The 18695-nt window shown below is 47.5% G+C and overlaps 4 protein-coding genes across 4 annotated transcripts; all 4 read right to left on the reverse strand.

The window, feature by feature from the left end:
* Nucleotides 1–63: 63 nt before the first annotated feature.
* Nucleotides 64–1714, reverse strand: F5B22DRAFT_655905 (HAD-like protein; the record flags this gene model as incomplete). The annotated part of the gene is made up of 3 exons (XM_047979921.1): nt 64–1266; nt 1324–1485; nt 1538–1714. 3 exons carry the CDS (start codon nt 1712–1714, stop codon nt 64–66), a joined length of 1542 nt encoding a protein of 513 aa, XP_047830829.1.
* A 1850-nt stretch (nt 1715–3564) lies between these two features.
* Nucleotides 3565–6170, reverse strand: F5B22DRAFT_606289 (putative poly(A) polymerase). Its single transcript, XM_047974910.1, has 2 exons — nt 5983–6170; nt 3565–5923 (listed from the first exon to the last, which is right to left on the reverse strand). The coding sequence occupies exons 1-2, from the start codon at nt 6017–6019 to the stop codon at nt 4311–4313; spliced, it is 1650 nt and encodes a 549-aa protein (XP_047830830.1). The 5' UTR covers nt 6020–6170; the 3' UTR covers nt 3565–4310.
* Nucleotides 6171–6674: 504 nt separating this feature from the next.
* On the reverse strand, nt 6675–8734 carry F5B22DRAFT_655908 (uncharacterized protein; the record flags this gene model as incomplete). The annotated part of the gene is made up of 4 exons (XM_047979922.1): nt 6675–7960; nt 8032–8116; nt 8187–8302; nt 8371–8734. 4 exons carry the CDS (start codon nt 8729–8731, stop codon nt 6675–6677), a joined length of 1848 nt encoding a protein of 615 aa, XP_047830831.1.
* Nucleotides 8735–15068: 6334 nt separating this feature from the next.
* F5B22DRAFT_606294 (Reticulon-domain-containing protein) lies at nt 15069–17617 on the reverse strand. Its single transcript, XM_047974911.1, has 6 exons — nt 17469–17617; nt 17147–17279; nt 16730–16762; nt 16471–16632; nt 16104–16405; nt 15069–16044 (listed from the first exon to the last, which is right to left on the reverse strand). The coding sequence occupies exons 2-6, from the start codon at nt 17199–17201 to the stop codon at nt 15625–15627; spliced, it is 972 nt and encodes a 323-aa protein (XP_047830832.1). The 5' UTR covers nt 17202–17279; nt 17469–17617; the 3' UTR covers nt 15069–15624.
* Nucleotides 17618–18695: the final 1078 nt, after the last annotated feature.

Consider the following 18695-nt stretch of genomic DNA (forward strand, 5'->3'; position numbering starts at 1 on the left):
TCTGTAATTATCCTCCTTACACGAATATACGTATCCATGTCAACTTAGCACATTTATACATAATCACCTCGCTTTCTCTTTCTCATGTTTGATGATCTTAAGAGCGAGTGCTGTGGTCAGACCCCGGTTTCCGATGCGAGCACCTGTTCGACCCATGCAACAGAAGTGACCCGCCGGCCATCCACCGTCTTCTTCCTGTAATGACAGTAGGCGCTCTAAGTCCCGCTGGTAAAGAGCGGGCTCAATACCAGCGAACTGGCAAGCAGCGAGACGAAATGCCAGACCAAGTGGGTTGATAGGCATGTTGAGTCGGTTCTCGAGCTCATTTTGAATAATTTCCAACTCTGCCTTGAGCGGTGTCGAACAAATGGCATACAAACGAGACACGAAATATAAGAACGTCTCAGATGTAGAATAGTGGCGATTGCCGTCGAGACATGCTCTGTTTCTCAAACAATCGACCACCCAACGCTCAGTTTTGACAATACGGGGATCGGAAGCGCGACCAAATTTGTGAAACATTCTCAGGATGTTGCAACAGACTTCAGGCGTGGTGCGCGGCCGCTCATTAGTGAAATAGGTTTGCATAATACCATCACGATCAACGTTTTCCGCCATTGCATGCAATACAATATTGGCATCTGCAACATCGTCAAGGTACTCAGAAGGCAGCGATAAGTAAGCCGTGGAGGTTGTGTCAGCATCAGGTGGGAATTCTACAGTCGTTAGTACAGGAGCTTCTGAAAAGTAATTCCAAAGGCCATTTTTGATGTCCTTCCTATCAAGTGAGATACCATTCACTTCACGCGATGCGTTACCTCGATGTCCGGTGACTTTGCCAGATGGCCATCTGAGATAAACAACATTTGCATCGCCTGTTAGCTCCCAAATTAAAAGCTGGGCAAAGTTGTCTTTCAAAACAACGTCACCATGACCTTCGACCGTGCAATGATGTTTCCCGGCGCGCGACCTGAGGAACGCCATGGCTCGTGACCCGGGGTCCAGGAACATATTCTTCAATGCGCCTCCAGATCGGACAAATTGATTGTCAACTAGCATGCCGTGCATGCCAATAGACCTCGCGGCGCAGATATTCTCAACAGTATCATCAATCATGAGCATCTGGTCCGGGGTGAAGCCACTCTTCTTGACTAGATATTCAAAAGAGCACAGGTCCGGTTTGCGCATGCCTTCAACCCCGGATGCGAAGGCCAATTCAAATACATCCCATGGCAAGTTAAGCCCTCGAACGATCTGAAAATGCTCCTGTTCACAATTTAGACATATGGTTAGAAGAGACTTGATAACGCTATTTGTACACACTTTTGAGATGTTCGACATGACATAAAACTTCAGGTTCATGTTAGAGGCTTGGAGTTCGTGTATTGTTTGGACCAGGGACGTATTCACTGTCAGAGATAGCTGTGCCTCTTCAAGTGACTTCACAATGATCCTCGCATTGAGGCTAAGTATCTTACTAAATTCCTGAAAACCCACATTAGCCTTTCGAAACCCAATGAATTTAACATCAACTCACTATGCAAGCAAGTTCCAGAGAGATATGTCCTCGATCCAAATCATGCCATGCAGTCGAATTCATGATATTTAAAAATTGACCCGACGACAGTGTGCTCGCTTTGTTGCGATCCCAGTTGAGTAAGACTCCCCCAAGGTCGAAAACGAGGGCTTTCACTTTCGCCGCTGTAGCGCTCATCCTAGCTGCCTTTATCAGAAGATGGCCTGTTCGGGTATTTTGGGAATAAATTGTATCATCTATATTCAGGATCTTGGAGATGAGTTATTATTATATCCTCGTACAGTATGAGGAGTGCCATAGCATTGGTGCAGGCATGCGAGGAGTAGGTACGAGATCACTTTGTAGCATTGTAATGTCACACACACGTACGGCCTAACAAAATACCCCTAAATGAGACATACGACAATATGAGGTTACACAGACCTTCGCTGAACTGAGACACTCTCGGGCTTTGGAGATATAAAAAGGCGGTCTTATATTATTACATAGAGTCATGTAAACACCGAAGCCGACAACCGGATGGCCAAGAACTAGAGCAGCTGCAGCGGATTCTTGTATCGCGAGTAGCTTCAATTTTAACCCTGCCATCACCTCTTGTTATATGTAGCTAGGTGTCACAGTACAGTACTATATAGTGAGTGCAGAGACGTCAAGCCTTCGACTTGATAACTCGTCGTTACCTTTTGGTGGCGTAGTGGCATAGTACTGCACTCCTTATGTTATTCCGTGACAGTTTATCAAGTCATACAGTTACGTGTTCGATTCCACGATTGGGCAGCTATATTCTATTCGTGGAGGGATTGGGGACCCTTCGCATGAACAACCCTTGGCGTAGTCTTCGAAGGTGGAGAACTTAGCTCGTTTACGTAATTGGAAAACCACTGCGGGGGTTTTTAGGTATTAACTATATGCATTGCCTTTGGATATGCACTTCTTTATATACAATCGGGTCGATTGCATTTAAAGTAAGGGGTACTGTCACAGTATAGTACTATATAGTGAGTGTAGAGACGTCAAGCCTTCGACTTGATAACTCGTCGTTACCTTTTGGTGGCGTAGTGGTATAGTACTGCACTCCTTATGTCATTCCGTGACACTAGGTATCACGGTAGTATCAGACAAATCAATGTTAGCGTAAGCCTCAGCTGACTCCTAACTGATTGCACTACGTTGCCATCACACCGTTCCATTCTTGTGATGAAAAGGATGGGTGTAATCCATCTTGCTTCGGTCATCCATTCTAATAAGATACATAAATACTACAGTTCAATAAACACTTCGAAACATCTTAACTACTGCGTAAAGAACGGATCAAATAATGAAACGGATTGAGTTTTCAATTAATTTAAAGAAAAGGCGAACGCGTGTGTCCCTTTAGTTCCTTTTGCGAGATTCTCACTAGTCCAACGCTGACTAATCCCTATAACTACAACACTTCAATGATCAATATCCCGACTATTGTCACAGCTCGTATCACCTGATTTTCAATGGAACTACCTAAATTCTGCAGCTTACGCTTTTAAAGGCAGTCGTCGTTGATTCATTGATATCCTATTAGGACTACAAGCACAGGGGAGCTGTATGACGATCATTATTGTACGAGGCTTCTAGAAGACCTCCGTACGTGGGCTATGGCTATATAGACGATGTCTCTTTTCAATAGCCCTCGATTATGACACATCCGAAGCGGAAATCATTTCTCCTTATATTTGTCTCTAGCTGTAACCTCCTGGATCAGCCAGTCTATATACCTTACGACACTGAGTACGCTCTAGTATTTTGAATTACTGATTCTGATAATTATGCCATTAATAGAGGTAGCGGATTCATGATACTCATGAGACCTAAATATCATTTACTGGCGTCCAAGGTGTGAAGTGGTTGTGTGAACTGATCTAATAATAGACTTAGCTTAAAAAAAACACCCTGTCAGCTGGTATCAGAACATAAGGTCTTGGCAGAACTAATTCGTGTTGTTACGTAGTACAGATGGTGAGAACCCGAGATAGGACGGATAGAAGAACACATGACAAGACAATAATAACTAATTGATGAGCTTTGCCTCTACGCCCTCTTCAACCTTTCTTCACGCAGCTGACTCCCTTTCCAGAATTCGGTTATCCAGATGCGTAGAGCTTTTCCGCGGTGCTCAATCTATTACCCGTCTGATGTAAGCATCAATCGGACTGTAGCACCGAACCTGCTGTATCACCACAAGCTCGCTTTTCGACTAGTCGGACAGGGTGAGTCATTCATAGAGAGTGGTATGAGCTAAATACAGTAGCTCCTTGGTGCTATGTACAACCATTTTCTTTGTCTATAACCGTAGGATCACGAGGGTCGTAATCGTGACATTATTATGATTATACCTATAAAGATTTACTCGCTCCCTACTCCACTAGGGATAGCTGTATAGTCGGTCTTCTGGGCAAAGTCCAAGTCACTTTCACGGCTGAGCCCCTTGAAGAGCAGCTTAACTAATGTACGCTTCCATAAATGCCACGCCTCTGGTACCCGGCGTCTTATCGCCATATCTTATTGTGGTGCAATAAGAACATCTACATAGAATCGAAAAAGTGACCGCCAGAGCTGGTCCGACGTTATGTATTATCGTACAATAAGGTCACACAATACAACATCTATTCTCGTGTTATTGAATCTGAATAGGAGGAAGAATTCAGTTAGTCTGGTTAGCTTCAGTGCTCTCCGCCTTCGTGAGGAACCATGTGGGTGCATAGTAAGCGTGTTGTAATGTTCAGTTTGGCTTGATGCTTTAAGAAGGAATGTCAAATCTCTCCTGCTGCGAAAGGAGCCAAGCCTTCGCATCTTCGACCTGACCAGTGACATGTTCGAGCTGCCACGCCATCAGTCCGTCAAGCGCGCTTTTGAGATACTTTCCCCCTTTCTGCAGACCAAAAAGTATTTGGATCTCATTGCCATTCAATAATGGGCGTTGGAGGTGAGCATCGCGCAAGTCTTGATCCACCACAAAATCGGCAAACGCAGAAAATCGCTTGAGAAGTGGTCCTGTGAGAAACTCGTCCATTGAGGAATCGTACGCGGAAGGCACTGATTTTGTCGAGGTTTGCGGTGCGTACACCACCTGGGCTAGCATAACGTACGTCACTTGCGTGCTCCAAGTCGCGCCCCAGGAGCGAATAGCCATGCCAACAAGGCTTCGTGAAAGAGTCTTTGCCGATTGTGTTGTAGTGGTGTCCAGAATCTCCAGAATGGAATCGAAGTTCCTGAGCGCGCTCTCAAGGACTTTAGAAATCTTGGCAGGGAGTCTGAGGGCAGTCGTCGCCTCCTGGATCGCCTGTCCGAGCAAATTTTGCCGGAGCCCAGCAATCGGTGCATAAGCAGCCATAACCCAGACATGATCGACGTTCTCCTCAGACTGAACCATCTTCCCCATAGTACTGCTATCTTTCAAGAGGTGGGCAAGGAGTCTATAAGCCCGTGGCCACGTTATTGGCCATGGCGGCGACGCGGATAATCCTAGAATAGGGAATTCGGTTTCTAAGGTGTCTAGTAGGGATGAATCAAGGCGGAGGAAGACGGGCGTGTAAAGATTAGATTCGAAAATATGCTTAAAGGCAACCGCTGCGTTTGCATCCCTTATCATTTTGAACAGTTCAATGTTGATCCTATCACGCGTGATCATTGTGTCCAGTGCTCGCCGTATCTCGTCTTCCTTCATATATCGAGTAACCTCCGGGTGTAGGCCAAAGCCGAGTTTACTACCAACCCGAATGAGTCGCAGCACCCGCAGTGGATCGTCCATGAAGGTCTGGCGTGGATCCAGAGGCGTCCTCATGATCCTCGCAGCTAGATCTTGAAGCCCTCTACCCGTGAGGTCTACAACCTCCTGCTTCTCTAGATTAAAGAACATGGCATTGACAGTAGCATCGCGACGGAATGCATCTTCCTCGGGAGTGCCAAACTCCATATCTGGAGTCCGGCTCTGGCTGTCGTACACCTCTTTTCTAAGATTCACTAGGTCAACCTCCAACCCGAATAGGTTTCCACCGGCTGTCTCGAGTTTTTTAGACATCTCGGCATTTCTTTCCATCACGTGAAACCGGGTGAACTTGCAATCAGGGATGCCCAATTCATCAGCCTTCATACGGTACTTGGATTCAATCTCCGGCTCAGCGGAGAACCTCTCGAGAAATTTGCCGAATTCTCTCCCTGTCACCTTGCTGAGTGCTAAGTCGAGGTCCGACGAAGGGATGCCAAGCAAGCGGTCTCGAACCCAGCCACCCGTGATCCAAATCTCGAGGCCCGGAAAATGCTGAGCACATTCGAGCAGAAACTCGCGCAGAAGTTTCTCTGCGGGGAGCAAAACAATTGCTTTTTGCTCCTGTGTTGTCAACTCCTCTTCGTCTGGAAATTTGGTCAGTTCAATTTGCAATACGAGAAGGACTGGCTCTAGGAGGCACTACCTCTCTCGACTTTGATTCTCTCTACGTTTGATGCCATGGTACTAGTTAAGAAAGTGGCGAATATAAAATGCGAGCCAGATAAGAAATGTATTATAGCTCCACGTTAAGTCCGACTAATGCAGTTGTTAGGACTTTAAAAAGGCACAGCGCGGGGTAACCGAACACGAAGAACTTTACAGCTATGTGCATATCTCAAAGGCTGAGTTGGCCAACCACCTTTGCTGGGTTGTAACAAGAGATTATATTTGAATTAACACGCCGATGGTGAAACAAATTCTCGGCGGCTATCAGGTAGATGGGTCAGGAACGGTTAAACCCGTGAGGCCGACGCACCGCCACGATGAGTCATTCATACCCTTCATAGTGAGTGTTCAATATCGTGTCTAATTAATACTAGTAACCAATATGCAATTCTATCTGGACGAGGGGAATCAGTCATAAAAAATACAGAAAATGGAGCTTTTGTCATAACCTTCTAATCTCGTCAATGTGCGCGTCAAAATCCTCGTTTCCATGCATACGCCTTGTCATCCCGGCCCATTCCAGGCCTTCAAACATACCTCTATTCTTGCCACTTACTCACTGGTTCGGGGTGAGTTGGGCTACAACGTAAATCTCAACAAGGTTGACTCCTCTCTTCCTATGAGACGAGAGGGTATCATTGACCTGCTGGGACAGCCCCAGCTCACTCACTACATAGAGTTAGACCGCAATCGTTTAGTCCGCGGCACCACCTCCGTGTTCGAGATTCCATCACTGCCGACCTTGGCCGCACCACCATTATAGCGAGAACCCCGGGCATTGCCAGAATCCTTCTCCGTATAATGAGCTTTATCTTGGTATCTCCCATCGTCTCCAGCGTATCTGCTATCAACCTCGAACCTGCCACCCTCATTAGCGTTCTGCGGCTTCCTCCCAGCTTGCCAGCTAGAAGACTCGCGCACGCTGAGATTCATCAGCAGCAGCGCTGCCTTCTTGTCTGCACCTGTTGCTTTGTCATCTTCTGTCACACGTATTGATCGATTCTCAACGTGACTCGACTTGTTGGTGCGGTAGTGTTGTACCACTTGGCTTTGGCTTGCATCGTGTCTGTGGTCTCTGTGATCTTCTATCTGTGACGCAGGGCGCTTTGTTCGCGAAGACGGCGAGGTAGTGTTGAGCTTGGGAGGTATGTCTAAGGGTGATGGAAGTTGTCCGCGCGCGGTGTTCGTGTGATGATGATATGTCTGTGGATGAGGCTGCGGTTGACTAGAAGGTTGCGTGCCAGGATAGGGCTGGAAACGGGTACTTCGTGATGCGTTTGCACTCGGATAAGTTACGGTCTGGATATGAGATGCGGTCGTGAAACGAGGGATTGCACTCAACCAAGGATTAGGACCGCTGGCTTGGTATTCGCTAGACTGACGGAGATGGGTTGGCGCATGAAGTATGTTTGCTGGTGTCCAACCACTACTACTGCTACCGGCGTGACTTTCTCGTAGTGACGGAATTAGAGCGGTTGTTGGTGAATGCAGGGAGCGCGGGTGCTGGTAGTGAGGTAGATCGCTGACCAAGCTTGTGCGTTCCACAATAGGCGAGATCTCGCCTTCGGTATCTGTTGTATAGGTGCTGTTATCACTTCTCGGCGTCGAAATGCCTGGCTTTCGGACACGGTGCCGATGTTGTTGCCTCTCGCCGCCATCGTAGTATGGGCGATGAACGCGAAGGTCACGCTTAGGGCTTGGTCGGTTCCCGTTGTCATTCTTCGATGCCGAACCTACATTTGTTGTATTGCTGTAAAGATGACGGTAGTATTCGGCTTCTCGAGTAGACTGCATCACTATCGCCGGATCTATAACCATGCGGCTATACTCTGGTGCATCGACTTGCGTACAAAGAGCCGGGAAATCTGGCCCGAATATAGGGATAAGTGCCCCTGATATGTTGTGGCAAAAGGTTGCGCAGACAGCCCTCGCGCATTGATAAGGCATCCAGTAACCTTGAGCATAATAGTCAATTTTAAGTTTCTCGTCTTTGTCCGCAGCCGAGAAACAAGCCAGGCAAACATACCTTGAGCCATAATCGAACCCCCTGTGATGCTATGAGTTATCTCTTTGAGACCAGGATTCGAGTTCAACATCTTGGCAGGTGTTGTCTATGGTTGTCAGTTATACTTCTCCTGGAAATTCCAAATCTTGCTAGGGCCATGTTGATATTCTGCTTACCTTTGGATATTTACAGCATTTAAAGAACGGTGTCATACGAACGAGCCCAACGTTGTAGTCCCACATCACCGTGTACTCGGTATCGTCCCCCGGGACTTTGAAAACGTATTGAAAAACTATAGGGAGCAAATTAGTGAAAGAACCAATAATTCGTAAATTCCAGGTGGTCCGGGGTTATGTATACCTTCAAAGCTTTCTCGTCCAGTCTTGTCAAAAAAGTCCTTCTTACCGCTGTTGTATGGAATATGCCGTGAAAACTCCCGAATCTTTCCCAGTGGATAGACTTGAAATAATCGGGTGCGGCGAAGTGAAGCTTCATCTAAATCCTCGTGCGGGTGGAAGTTTATGGCCCCTTTCGGCTTGCCCTTCGTGAAGACTGCCGCGTCCTTGGGCATCTTGTGCTTGGGCATCGTTGACCGATTGGGAAACAGAGACTCTTCAGCACATGAGTCCGTGGGAGATGAGAATATTGGACTGGGAAAGAACTCATCATCGTTGGAGGACCCTGGAGGTGCAGGGTTGAGAAGAGACGACAGAGAGAGCATAGCGGTGAGTTGTTATGGGGTGGAGTGTGTGTCTCGCAACCAGGTGCGTTGCGCCTGCAGGTATACTCTGGATTGGCTTTTACTACGATGGAGAGACGCAACTGAGAGGCAAAAGGCTGATGGCTCGGGACGGCATCCGTACTGATAGATAATATAGGAAAGAAGGTTTGCAACTCTCCTTGAGCCTGACAAACAGGTAAGTTTGAAATATTCCCTCGCAACACGGAGAGCCGATATTGGGACAAGCAGACCGAGATTGCTTTCTTTCCCTTACTCCGCCCAGCCATGCAGCTGTGGCTGCAAAACGCCGAGCGGTGTCCGATACGGCGGTATAGACCTGTGTATTCGGCACGGAGTTCTTTGTCAACGATGTCTTGGAATCGACCTGTGAGAGTAGAGATAGCCGTTTGTGCACGCCCACCGCCTCTTGGGATGACCGAGTTCTAAGCCACGAAGTGATAGGTATCGGTGAAGCCCAGGCTACTAGGAATCACTGCTGTTTACCTAGGGCGAAAGCAGTGAGGTCCGATGATAGACAATGCCAGAGGATACTAGCGGATATCGCAAGGCCTTGACAAGTCGTGCAGGCTCAACATAATTACAAGAGCCACCAAACGTGATCTTCGACTCTGTATCATTGCTGACGAGATTCTAGGTGTACAAGTGCATACGTGGAACTCAGGACAACATCGAGGTTAGGCAGGTTTCATTAGGATTCACCCAGGCGTAGCCCAGCCCCAAAAGGGCGATCGCAGGTAACCGCATGACATAGCGGAACCAGCAGGAGAGAGAGCAAATGAGTTTGGTACAGCAAATACTCCGTCTGTAGTGGCAGGCCCAAACAGGGACGGGGATTGTTTGGGAGGCATAGAAGACTGTTGACAGAGACTAACACATCGGCAAGCTGCATATTGTACCGTCCTAATGTCTAGCCTAGTTAGTATCATTAGCAGGGGAGAACAAAGAACATGGACGTGGTATGTAGATAGATCCCAGGCAAAGATTGCCTGACTCGACACACGTGTATCCATAGCTGCCACTCTAAATGGGAGAGGCTTGGATAGGAATCAGTGACTGTAACATGTAGCAGTGACATATCCACCACCTGTATCTCCTAGAGACAAAAACGCAAAAAGCCGCCATTGAGCCTTAGGCCTGACCGCTGCGAAGGCAAGTCATGGTGCCGGTTGAGAGGACTCTGTGCTAAGCTGACGTCCACAGAGCAATACTTCTCTATAGAATCCACAACTCGACAAAAACTCCCGATGGTCGAAGCTGTATCCATCTACAATGTACTATAGCTTGATATTACTTGCACGGGAGATGTAGTTATAACCTCATACATCTATTGTCCTTTTTGCTCCAGAAGATGGTCTGATGCGTTGGAAGGGGAAAAAACAGGCGCCAGGGGAAAGCAGACGCGAAGTCACTCCCACCTTCGAGCAAAGAGGAAATCATCACGCTCTTGACGACCAATACGCCAACGCGTCACTAGCACTCTAGTGATGCCAGCACCGAGCCCAACTGAGACAGATAATTATGTACTAACTAGAGCAAGGCATCCAACAGGCTGCTAATAGAGCAAGTGAATAGTCTTATGCTGTAATCATACCAAACGATAATTGTATTAGCATCTTGATAAATGTATTCAAGTATCAAGTTATTGAGTATCCCACAAAAAGTCTATAACTGTCATCGAGAGTAACCCCAGAGGGACTGTTGTTTGCTCTCGGAGCACGAATGTGAGCCCAATGTACCACCTTGCGAGTAGGTTACGGACGCAGGAAGGTCCTCGAGTCATTCATTCCCTGGGAATGTCTCTCAGCATGCCGCGTCGCCCAGCATATCGAGCGCTGCAGCAGGCCGATGTGCGAGAGGAGGCAGCACTAGACAGTTATTGCACTACAAGCTCCTTAATTACCAGAAAGGGACTTGGCAAGTGGAGAGCGAGATACTCACATGACACAAGACTCAAGCACGGGACGAGAAAGCCGTGCATACCACCCTCCAAGAGAGCAAAGGGTCAAAGTAGAACTATTGAGACTAGGCGTATTGGCTCGCGTGCGATGATAGCAGCAATCCAAGCCAATTCTTTACCGTGGCCAGTGGCGTGAGCTGGGGAGCCGGTTGCCCCACGAGTTCTATTAGACGGGAGAATAGAAGGATTATCCTAGCAGCAGCTAATATGGCAGGCATGTACGAGGAAGTGTTAAAGAGTATCTAGAGGGCATTATGGGCGGCCCAGAGCAGCTAGAGTATTAGCACCTAGTCTAGTATGTCTCTTGAACAAGCGCAGATGATATGAATTAAGCAAGCCTCAAGTTAGCAATAGAAGATATCCGATTGGTTGTTGGTAGTATCCCTTTGGACAGGCTCAAGAACATAAGAGTGAGGATACCGTAGGATGTTTGGCGTCGTCGACGGTTGTGGTGTAACGGCGAAATACGCAGTTGATGTACATAATGACCTCGGAAATATAAATGTCTCATTATCTCAGGAGCCATCGCTTCTAGTCAGAGCAGCCACGATGGTGGCAGTAGCGTTGGTTGTCACACGAGTACTGACAACGGAGAATTGTGACCTCGTGACGGGCGACAGAGAGTCTAGAGAGGGCCATGTGTTCCGAGTAGGACGAGCTATCATGAGAGATACTTGCTACATTACAGACAGCCAGGGATCAGTAGCAAGAGCTGTATCTTTCTTGCTTGCTTCATAAGGATTCGGCCAAGCAATGAGGAGTTCGAGAACTGAATATGAACGGAGGTGATATATCATTGAGAGTGTGAAAGAATACGGAATTAGAATACATGCTATCCATTAGCTATGGCAACAAGGCCAGTGTCTACCTAGCCAACATAGCATCTCACACTTTTGCATGATCCTTTTTCATTATTCTGCTCATTGTACTCGCCAGGAGGGGCTCGTCGAACCAGCCCGTTTGTCTCCTGACTTTTTGTACCCTCCACACAGTAGACACGCATACTTGCGAGACCGAAAGAGTAAGTCAGTTGTTGCCACTTCTCAGTAACACATCAACATCAGAGGAGACGAGTCGGCAGCATTGACGATGTACGCGCCTTATGAGGATGGTTTGCTCTTGCTTTGGCGGGTACAGGGTGCTACCTCAACCTCCCTTTGATCGAGGCAAATGCACGTATCCCGCGCACAACAACGATCGAATCGACACTGAGACACCACATGCAAACTTTCACCTCTGGCCAATCATGGGACCACCTGTCATTGTAGATAAGGTAGGTCAGGCACTTTCTGGCTTACCTCTTTGAGCTGTGAGACATTTCGGGCCATGGCCTCTTCCCAGCATACATCAATTTCAGTGGGTAGCTACATGCTATCACGGAGGTACATTTGCCGTGAATACGGACAGGGTATAGATTGTGTCTGTTTTGTCCTACTCCGTTACACATGGTTACTATGTACTTTATGTTGAATAACCCCTATTGCTGATTGGTGCAGGATTTGCAATATTACATGTAAATTTTTAGACTCGGTATGAGGGCGTCTATTAACTCCTCGCGGTGGCGCGGCGGCTTCAGGGTCTCCCACCGCCTTCTTTCTCATGCCACACTAAATTTGCCACCCCTTGCCTTCACATTCCTATTATACAGGAACTCAGCCTAGTGTCCTCTTTATTCTAAGCTGGGGCTACTGAGATGACTTAAAAGCGTGAATATCTGAGCGCCTAGAAGAACACCACGGCAGCTCGGCGACCATAACTAGATCCAGATCTATAGATAAACCACGTCTCGTAAACCACTCCAGTACGAAACATGCTCATCATCTAACCGGAACTTTCTACCTTCCTTCCATAGACGGGAAAGCCGAGAAGGAGTTAATAGCTTTGCGGGATTAGCCTAACATTTACGACATAAGAGGATGAACTGTTGTGAGAGGGGTGTAGGAGGCACCAAGCTCCTATACCTCAGCAGCGAAGGGGCGGAAGCTTGATCTTCTATACAGAGTTTAGTTACGGCAATTCTCCGCAGTTACCAGACATCTCAATAAGGACCGTGCCTCTTCGTTCACAACGAGCCGACGCCACTTCACTATGCCAACAAGAATGTCATTGTTGACACACGAGAGACAGCGTTATCGGCCTTACAAGGCCGAATAGATTTCCCCGTCGCCTCGGCAACTATCCGAACGGATACCAGGAGCCGCTTGATTTAAAACACTAATTTTTCAGGCCTCTGTGACACTCGAGCTCATATGGTCCTGACAATTTCCCCGGCCTCTTCCCCCAGAGCTCTCATCAAGGCGAGCCTCGGTGGCTGACTGCAAATAGTCGTTGTACCGGGATGCGGCGGCTCAGCGGATCAATCGCAGCATTAACTACTAAGTTTCGCGGTTATGCTCCTATTATCAGATCTAATATAGGCAGTGTTGCTTTGTGACGGATGTCTCCAACAGACACTCGATCTCAAATTCTTGTGCGCTTGGGGTCATCGATGAACGGTTGAGGCACTCATCTAACGTCTCACAGACTCGGCCTACAGCTATTAAACCCCGACCAGCTTGGACGATGGGGAACGGTGAGGTGCTTCATATGCCGTAATTAGACACCTCGGCCCAAGTCATGATCTGATATCGTCGAACACAAGTAGACACTTCGTTTCTCGTGCCTGTTTGTCAGCAATGTCCACGGCGCCGTAGTTCGGCGTATATACTTAGTCATCCATATTTACAAGAGGAGGAAAAAGTACACTTACGGCTGCTCAAACCTCCATCCTTGAGGCTTCCTTAATAACGCACCAAGATTCATGAGAATGCTATATAGGTTATAGTTATACCTTAACTGCAGGGATATCTTTTCACGACTGCAGCGTTGAGTTGCTAAGATCAGTAGGTTGGAAAAGTTAGAAACTTTTCATTGAATAAGATGTGTGAGACAGCATCGAAGTCTCTGAGTACTGACAGTAAAGAGCAAAAGAGGGAAGTTATATGTCAGGGTTGTGGATATGGCTGGTAGGATTATCGTACAACATGTAAGGTTGGTTATATGATCTGAACAATAATTATTTAAGACGAACGAGAAGCCGTGACAGCAGGCTACCAACAATAATTTATCAAATAAACTCTCAAGCCATCGTTGCGAGGTTTATGGTGATCAAATATCCGGACCTCAGTCGCAACTGACACAGGTTTCTCTACTTCGTTTCGCGGCAGTTTTCTCTGACCGATCAAAGTCAGACTTCTCCTTGTAAAACTCAAACTATCGAATCCATCGTTAAGACCGCCTCCAAATCCTATCAATGAATGACTACTCTCACTCGCATACCTAGAGCCGCCGTGTCTCGTAAGTCATCGAGCGCTGCCTCGGAATGGAAACGTTTAACACGGTATTCATGATATTGCCGCTTCGTTTTGTCTATTAATCCTCAAATTCACAACATTTATGAAACCTCATATCTAAAACGCCATCTATATCTCAACCATCTTACCCCCTTTAACGATCTCACCACCCCCCATCTCGTATGTGCACTTAGCCATAACCATGGTGTAGTTAACAATCGTCAATGTTGTCAATAGCTGTATCACACTACGATGTACAACAGTCATCTCCCGTTCCCTCCCTTTCACCCTTCTCTAGTCCGAGGACAAATAATAAACGCGAGTGGACTAAAGAAACCTCTCCATATCCTAAAGAAGGGGAAGAAAAGAAAAGAAAAGGAAGGGAAAGGAAAGGAAATTCTCCCTGATTCTTCTCTTCACAGACGTCCGCATGAGAGCGAGCATAAACCATTTACTTCATTCTCTCATATCATCACTTCATCCCTGCAACCCTCAACTCTCAACCTTATAAAGACGCAACAGAAAAGAACCTCACCGTTAAGCAAAACATATATCCTAGTCTAACCTGATCATCTCATAATAACACAGACCTCCACATGTTCATGTTCACCTTCATCTTTCCATCCCTATCTATCAAAATTTCCGGATACAAGACACTCACCTACACAATTCACATATACAACTCACACAATATTCCCAAAATACACTTCCATCCCATCCATCACCCTCGCTCCCCTCGCTTCCTACCTCCCTCCCTACCTACCCAATCAACCAGACGAATGCCCACCAAAGACTTAACGAGTAGCCTGAGCTTTGGTATCGCTACCATTCAATCAATAGAACATAACAGATAGTCCTAGAGTATCAAGTCGTAAATAGGTGTATGTATGCATAGTTTACCTAAAGGCATGAAATCTAGTTGCAAGACAGAAATTCGCGGTGAGTATCGACCAGAAACCCTCGAGACTTAGCAAACCTTTCGTTCACGAGTGTCAAATCACCAACAGTCACGTCTGTGTAAGCGGGGATGTTTTTGAGGAAGATTCATAAACGTAAGAGCTACACTTCGCCGAATTACAGAGGAAATAATTAATGGAAAACCCCTCCCAGATCAGGAGAACTTGTGATCATGCACCGTAACACCGTCCTCACCGTGATTATGTGTCCCGTATTCCGCAATTGCCGTGTCGCGAGTCTCGCCACATATTTCCCATGTTTCACCCTTCCCGTTGAAGGAATGGGCTCCGTACATGTCGTCATCCCCAAAGCCCGTGTCATACATACACTTGGGGGCCTCAAAACTCCCTAGCACTGAACGCGCCACGAACCGCCATATAGGTTCAACCAAAGACAATTCCTCTCGAGATGTAGGGTTGGGAAGTTACCCCCACTGCCACCTAGCAAAAAGAGAACATCTCAAGCGACTTCAGTTCTAATCATTCACCTGAATATAGTCATGCCTCGTCTCTCACCAAATTTTCGTCAACTTGTGTCAAACAATCCGGCCACAGGAAAGGGGCGTAGCGTAGTAGATGGAGTCTGTACACTGGTCGGAGGCGATTGCCATTTGTCCAGGAGCCGAATTAAGCGACCAAAGGCTCCTCGACGCCTTTGACTCCGAGCTCTTCGGACTTGAAACCCTGCTTAGGAGCATCGGGGAAGTCCGTCTCCTTAATGTTAGACTGAGGAGCAGGCTTGGAGACAGGCTCGGGAGAAGCGGAGCCGCCACGGTGAAGCATCGATTGAGCCTTGGCGGTGTAGTCGCCCATGTATTGCTTGGTAATCTCAGTGGCCTGCGAAGTATGCTTGCTGGCGACCTGGCGTAGTTGCTCGGTTTGGCTGTTCAACATGTCGGAACCTTCCTGCACATAGTGGTCGATGAGCTCTTGGTTGCTGGTGTATACGAGGGGAGCCAGGAACAGAACAGTGGTTCCAAGCAGGGCAAGACCCCAGTAGGGGACAATCTTGACTAGGTAGTAGGAGATCAAAGCTCCAGCTGCGGCCTATCCCAAATCCATTAGCGTCGATGCAGAAAGTTGAAGATGGTGAAAGTATGGCTTACAGCAACTGAAGCGGAAACGTTCTCAGCGAAAAAAATGCGTTGAGCCTCGATGACGAAGAAGTTGACAAGCTCATGAACATCACCAATCGCGGCATCAAGAGTCTCACGAGAGAGAGTGTAGTACTTGCGGGGTCGTATCTGAGACGCAAGGCCATTGCCGAGAACGGCCTTTCCGAGAACTTCAGCGAGCACGGTGAAACCTAAGGTCACCCATGTAGCCTTGAAGAAGTATCGAATGATGTCGAGGTATCGAGCGGCAAAGATCACAGCAACGATGCTAGCGTAGGCAATACCTGATGCTCCTATCATCAAGGTTCGGTTAGCGCTCACTGGAATACAACTAATCACACAGGCAGTTGATGCTTACGAGGATTCTTCCATGATAGCAGCTCGGAGAAGAAAGAGTGGTAATGTGTTAGAGGTTGACCGGTGGCAGCTGGTTTTGATGGGGTGCGACGAGAGTCAGCAAGGTTGGAGAACTCGGCACCGGTCTTAGCAGTCTGGTCCTTCATGTTTGTGGCAACGGGGCCTGTTCGGAAATGATGAGTTAACAGAGACTCGGAGGAACAGAGGGCGCATGGATAGAGTACGGATGAGCATCTCCAATTCACTAGAGGGGACCATACCGTTGGCAATCTGATCGTAGGCAGCTTGGGCGTCTATGATGGGCAAATGTCAGTTTCGTGACGACGTCGCACAGGCTAGCTAGGGAACGGGAGCGCGCGCTCTCTAGCTATATGATAGGGATGTCTGGCTGTTTGTCTGACTGCGTTACGTAGTGGGGACGCTGCTGCAGCTGTAGTGAAGAAGGGAGTGGTGAAGAGTCTAAGTAGAGGTTACAAGCTCCTTTCGTTTGAAACACTGCAATGATACAGGTTAGATTAGCCTAACAAAAGTCTTGCACATAGCGGGGCACAGAGGGCGACATCGAATTGATGTCGGGCTGTGCAAGTAAACAGAATGGGTTGTCACGCTGCCTATGTAGTAGCATACGTATAGGTAACATAGGCATAATATAACATATACTGAAGCACTGACCTTACTGCCCTTTAGGGTATCAACGGAGTAGCCGCCGTTGGCGGACGAGTTGGTAGCCATGATAAGCTCGGTGGTTGATGCAGGTCAAGAGATAGGTTGTAGACAACTCTGATAGTATGGTCGAGATGATACAGGGAACTGCTGTCTTGGTAGCTGAAGGTGAGCGTGTGTCCAGTAGAAGAATAGAGAAAGGTTACTGGAGTGTTCTCGAAGGAAATGTGCATCGAAGATGGACAGACGGACACGGCAAGGGACACGGCACTACTATGAAGCTTGTTCCCGCGAGATAAGGATGGAGGGGAGGGTTGGGGGAGAGATCTGACGTACCCTTTCTTTCTGCTTTCGTGATTTTTCACCCTTCGACTTAGTCAAGTTGTTTAGGTCGAGAGTCAAGCAGAGATCGGGTCTTCTGATGGTGTTGTTCTAGGCAGGGTTGAGATTGTAGGAGAGAAATTGATCCATACCCAGGATATTTTGTTTTATTTTATTTTATTTTATTTTTTCCCCCCGTGAAGCATGAATGTAATACCGTACACAATGACGGCCTAGATTGCGTACCTTACCAAAAGCGACTAGCTACCCAAAGCTACAGTGGGCCAAGATGCCTATTTACAGCGTGCCTAGGGATGTGGCCCCCCCGCTGGAGCTTGGTGTTGGTGCTATGACACAACCACCGTGAGTGCCCGGGTCTGTCCAGCTGCTACCTATCGCGTGGCTGCTACCCAAGCACGTAAGTACTCTAAGTAAGTACTCTAAGCCACCGCGAAGAGGGCGGGAGGGAATGACGATTACACTAGAGTAGGCACCTAACCTAAGTACATACACGGGCTACCATGAAATGGCCGCTCACGTGCGATATTACCTACCTTGTTGTCTATCTGGCAACTTTGGCGGACTGTCTCCGGAGATGCCTAGGTACATGCATAGTACATCTTCAGCGGCAGGGGCTACTGCAGCTCCCAAAGCTCCAAAGCTCCGCCCCTCCCTGTTCATCATAGGCTGCTCCCTAACTCGCTGGGCTGATTTGACCCTGATAACGAATTAGTAGCGTTTCATCACGACACAAATATCAGCTCATACCATCTTCCCACTTCTTCGGCGCAATCTCATACATACATACAGTAGTAGAGTATAAAGAGATAAAGATAGGTAGTTACACGGAAAGGAAACCTACCTACCTACCTATTCTCCCAACTTTGAATGACACATTCATCACTGTGCTAGAAAAGGAAGGGAATGACCTGACTGACTGACTGCCTCAGGTCAGACTCAGGTATCACACACACACACACAGTATCGCGAGATTGGCAAGATGGCGTCACTTCACTGTACGTGTAAGAGGCTCTGCCAAGATTGCATGTGAATATGTACCCACTGCATGCTTCTGGCGCATGCGAACGAACGCCCGCCCCCACCGAATCCAGAATGACGCATGACATGAAGGATTCCCCCCGACAAGGTACTGGTATCTATTATCTATGCTACCTAGATTAGGTAAGAAATGTTATAGCCATATTCGAAGATACCTATTGCATCTACTGTACAACTCGATTC

Source organism: Xylaria bambusicola (genome assembly GCF_022495145.1).
Source record: "Xylaria bambusicola strain CBS 139988 unplaced genomic scaffold F5B22scaffold_20, whole genome shotgun sequence".
NCBI lineage: Eukaryota > Fungi > Ascomycota > Sordariomycetes > Xylariales > Xylariaceae > Xylaria > Xylaria bambusicola.

Excerpts from the sequence above, each read along its gene's own strand:
- F5B22DRAFT_606289 (XM_047974910.1), bottom strand. The coding sequence starts at position 6,019 with ATGGCATCAAACGTAGAGAGAATCAAAGTCGAGAGAG. Across the intron at positions 5,924-5,982 it reads GAGAATCAAAGTCGAGAGAG|ACGAAGAGGAGTTGACAACA; the intron begins GTAGTGCCTCCT and ends CCAAATTTCCAG.
- F5B22DRAFT_606294 (XM_047974911.1), bottom strand. The coding sequence starts at position 17,201 with ATGGCTACCAACTCGTCCGCCAACGGCGGCTACTCCGTTGATACCCTA. Across the intron at positions 16,763-17,146 it reads CGTTGATACCCTAAAGGGCA|ACGCCCAAGCTGCCTACGAT; the intron begins GTAAGGTCAGTG and ends TGCCCATCATAG. Across the intron at positions 16,045-16,103 it reads ACGTTTCCGCTTCAGTTGCT|GCCGCAGCTGGAGCTTTGAT; the intron begins GTAAGCCATACT and ends GATTTGGGATAG.